At 38.1% G+C, this 4,615-nt stretch overlaps 1 protein-coding gene across 1 annotated transcript in view; it reads left to right on the top strand.

Annotated features, from left to right (window-relative positions):
- LOC105056771 (uncharacterized) overlaps nucleotides 1-4,367 on the top strand; it is a 21,246-nt gene extending 16,879 nt beyond the window's left edge. Inside the window, 3 exon segments of the mRNA XM_010939076.4 lie at nucleotides 2,283-2,456; nucleotides 2,535-2,671; nucleotides 3,761-4,367. Coding sequence (XP_010937378.2) covers nucleotides 2,283-2,456; nucleotides 2,535-2,671; nucleotides 3,761-3,956 — 507 coding nt within the window. The 3' untranslated portion in view covers nucleotides 3,957-4,367.
- Nucleotides 4,368-4,615: the final 248 nt, after the last annotated feature.

Below are 4,615 nucleotides of genomic sequence, written 5' to 3' on the forward strand. Positions count from 1 at the left end.
ATTGGGAGGATCGACTGTGCCCTCCACCCTAAGTAACTTGGGTACCGTGGTGATCTTTTCTGAATATCTTTTGATCAAATCTCTAGAATGATGTCTTGAGAAGCCCTACAACAATTGGCTACTCCCTAACTTCTGTGGCTGGTAGGCTGAATATGAGCATTTCGTGTCATTTTGCCCACTTTTCTGCATTCACGCTAGCTTCCTTGGCTGTGAAATTGGTCGGTCGAGGAGGTGATCTTGGCTTATCTAGCTTTGGCTGTGTAGGTCATTTATAGATCTACAACATATCATTAAATCATGCCAGAAATCAAAATCTTGGCATGATCTCTTACTTTCTCAATTTTTGTCGATTTTTGATGTCAAAAAGGAAAAAAAAGTTGAGGAAGATGGAAGAGGAGAGGGCCATTACTTCTTTCTAGCTTCGATCTGCATTGAGATCCATAAAATATAAGCTCTTTTTTTGATTTTCTCCAACTTAAAAAAATAGGGAGGGAGAGGCTAAGAAGGCACGAGAGGCCTTCTCAAACCTCCCACCCTAATTGTTAAAAGGTTGAGTAGGTCTGATTGGGCTCAACATGGCTGAACTGAGACAAATTGGTTGGTTCACCTTCAGTTCGGGCCCAGACTGAGTGCTTCGGCCTTTATTCCGTGCCAGCAGGGTCAACTGTCTAGGTTCCCTATTGTATAGTTCGGTGCCCCGAATCAGGCAGTTTGGGATAGTATGGTGAACCTTGGTTTCACCTTTTTAAGGATCCATAAGATTTTGTATGAGATTTTGAAGCTTATGATCTTTCCCTCGTTTTTAGAAACCTGTTTCTTTTTCAAACTGCTCCTTGAAAATATTGAAAGTCTCTCTTTTCTTATTAATTTTGTGGTTGTTAAGATTCTAAAACTTAAAGCTTGCCTTCTCGTATATGCCCCTTCGTGACCCAATGTGCCCCTTGTGACTCAAAATTCTATTAAATATAATTTTTTATATCTTTTACACCTCTTCATTCCTTATACCACAAGATAATCCTCTCACCTTTATTGTTCGTAAACAAACTCTTTGGCAATGTTTGGTTGCAGAAGGGGGAAACAATGCTGCCAATCAAAATTTAAGGGGATATATTAGTTGCATTAAATGTGGAAAGAAAGTTGTATTGTTACTTATTAGTGTCGAAAGCAGTGGCAATGGGGTCTATAGTGGTGATTGTGTGTTGGCAAGGTGGTGGCAATCGTGGTGGCTATGGCAATTGTGGTAGTGGTACTTATAGTGTGATAATGTTGGTGATGGCAATCATGAAGTTAGTACATTCTGTGGTGGTGGCAACGGTGGGAAGATAGTTGTCATCCTTCTGAACACAAGGAAGTTCAAAAAGGAATTTGAAGACAAAAAATTACTCTCTCTAGGTTTGCTTTTGCCCATATTATTATCCTCTTTTTTTCACCTTGTTTCCTTTGCCCAAGAATCCTCACTCCGCAATCAAACTGTAGAATATATTTTGAAAAAGAAAAAAAATCCAGCATATGAGAAAAAATTATACAGAACAAATTTCACCATGTTTGATCTTTTCTTTTGGCACACGATAGCATTATCCTGTCACTTGTTTTTTCTTAACAAGCCTTTTGGACTTTGGCTATGTTTGCAGAAAGATGGGAAAAGGATTTTTTTTTTTCCAATTTGAAATTGAAGAAGAAAAATGTTTTTCTTTATTGTATTAGTTATATCATTACAGATGATTTGGTCTATAACGGTTATGTTGGGATGCCTGCTGGGGATCATGGTATTGGTTTTGGCACAAGTGGTGGAGGTGGAGGCAGCAGTGATAGTGATGGTGGTTAACGTGATTTTTGCTATGATGGGATGTGCAGTCTTGAATACCATTTAAAGCTAAACTCACCTCTTCTTTTGACATCACATTTAGCCTTTCCTCCAATCATCTATTGTTCATTGCAGCAAATAGAGTGATGTCAAAAATAACTGTGATCTGCAACTAGAGTATAGAAACTTGTTCTAACTTCATCTGAAAGAAGACTGTTGCACTTATATAGCATTGCAGTTATCACTTGAATCTTTGACTGGTCTCTTGTTGCCTGTGTTTAGCAATGATGCTGTCGCCTACCATGATTCTTATATCAACATTATGAATTTTTGTTAAGTTAACATATGCAGCCCTTTTTTATATTAATTTTTCCTAATTCTCTTTTAATTGTTTGAAAAATCATGTTCCATATTTGCTATTTCATTTTTTCAAATTTCAACTATAGGCTTGTCTAATTCTCATTTCTAAAATTTCCAGGCTATACATGGTGCGGAAAGGGGAGAAGCAGCTGCCTTGCTTCTTTCACCTGAGAGACCATCATCAGTATTTGCTACTGATCTAATGCCTAATGGAAGCCAGTTTACATATTTCCTAACTGCTCCACTTCAAGCATTTTGCCAATTAGTTGGTCTCTCTTCTGATGTTGAAGCTGTAAGTTGACCTGAAGCTTCAGATTTCCATTGATAGGTTAACAATTGCTTGATCTGATGTGTTCATAGGCATTTTCAGGATGTTTATATCAATGCAGAGGGCATACTTTCCTCTGCTTTAGCTGAATGGGAGGTAATACTCTGCACATGCAATAGTCTGAATCAGGTCTGGGCCCAGGTTTTACCTGATCCATTTCTACGGCGACTGATTCTAAGGTACTTGCTTTTCTCATTTTATCTATACATGTACAATTGGATTCTTTGCAGTCTTTCCTTGGTCACAACATGAGATATCAAGATTGTCAAAATTTATCCTTGTTAATAACAGAACGTCACCGTGGGGACAAAAAATAGATGTTGCATTACTTCAGCGCAATTTGGACCTTGTTAACATTTGCTAACGTAAATGATATTTCCTGTTTGGTGAAAGATACTTTTGGAGAATAAAGGATTTATGATGCCTGTGATGAATATGTGATGTCCTGTGCACTACTTGAAAATAATTGATGATGGATATGAACATTTTCTGATCTACTTTTACGCGTCCCTTTTCAAAGGTGGCAAGTACATCCTCTTCCTTGCCAAGCTTGATTGGGATGAAATTGGCATATCTGAATTGCTGTCTCATTCATTTTGAGCAGTGATGGCAACAGCCATTGGTCTTTGTATCAGTCGAGCTAACTTATATGCCCTCACTGTTTTTACATCTCTAGAAGCACTTTATTAAGTTAATATGGTCATATGGTGCTATAAATGGCCAGCTTTGTGAAAGGAACATTGCAAGGCTGTCAGTGGTATGGAGTTCATACACAAGAAACCTCGTTATTATTGATTTAGCCTGCATATTTTACTGCTATATGATGTTCTATATCATTTAATACGCAGAACCATCGTATGTTAACATATTATTATCTACTACAGAAAATTAATATGTATACTTATGTTGGGCAACCAAGCAATATTTAGACCTTTCCTGTATAAGAAACCATGGGAATTTTACTGCTGTCACTGAAAACTGCAAAGCAGAACACAACTAAAGATGGCTAATGGTTACAGCATTGGAGGGTTAGGTGCAGGAAAAAACAGGATGGTTGTTTGTGTAGCAAAAAATGTGGAGGACTTGAGGTGGGGAGATAACATTTATTGATTTTGTTCAAGAGTTTGGAATATCTGTTAGTTCATATTTGCAGCTGGACAACAACATTTCTTAATTCCTTTTAGCCTTCGTTCTTTTTCTTCCTTTATGTTTTACATTGCATTTTTGCTAAGGCTTGTAGGTTGCTGCCATATGGTGTTTTTGATCAGGTTTATATTCTGCTGGGCCGTGCTTCATCTCTTCCGCCCTATAGAGAAGAATAGTCAGCATCTTCCTGATTGTGTACCTAGCCTTCCTGAGTCCGTCTCTCCAAGCTCTGCAAAAACTCAAGTCCATATCCTTCAGCTTGCAGAAAACTTTGGGGTTGTCGACCAGTTTCACTTTTCAGATTCCATCAGGGACTAAGTGCTCAACAGATATTTACTGCCATAGTGTACAACCTTCTGTAGATAAAATCATGGTAAATAGAATCCAATCATTTGTTGATTATTTTGTGTCAATACACCAGATCATCAACTCTGCAGGCGGACTGCGGGTCAAGCGGCAAACCACTGAGGAAAAACTGACAATGTATGAGACTGCAAGCCAGTCTATATGCTTTAGTTCTTAGGTTGTCAGGGGGCTGCACCCTTGTGGTGGACATGCATAATTTAGTATTGGCATGTACAAGTCCATTATTGGTAGCAGAGAAACAGTGAATAGGGCCAAAATGTTTTCATAATCTTGTAAGCAGGCTTGTGTCCATTTAGAGGTGATTTCCAATTTTTAGCAGTGAATGCATATGTGGCTATGGAAGAATGTCCATGTACTGGAACATGCTTTGATCGTTGATCATGCATCTAAGTCATGCTTAGTTATTATTTGCTGTAACTTAGAATGCATAACTTCCATTACATGTTGGAGAAATTCTTGGTGCACTGCGGGCGGTGCAGAAAATCCAACGTGGAGTGCAGCGTTTTGTCTGATTGGTCCACGTGGCCATCGTTTTCAATATATATTTAACATCTGTAGTTTTATTTTTTCGTTTAAAATTTTGAATTACGAAAATATCTCTGTTCTTTGAA

The sequence above is a fragment of the Elaeis guineensis genome, chromosome 13, assembly GCF_000442705.2.
Source record: "Elaeis guineensis isolate ETL-2024a chromosome 13, EG11, whole genome shotgun sequence".
Taxonomy (NCBI): Eukaryota; Viridiplantae; Streptophyta; class Magnoliopsida; order Arecales; family Arecaceae; genus Elaeis; species Elaeis guineensis.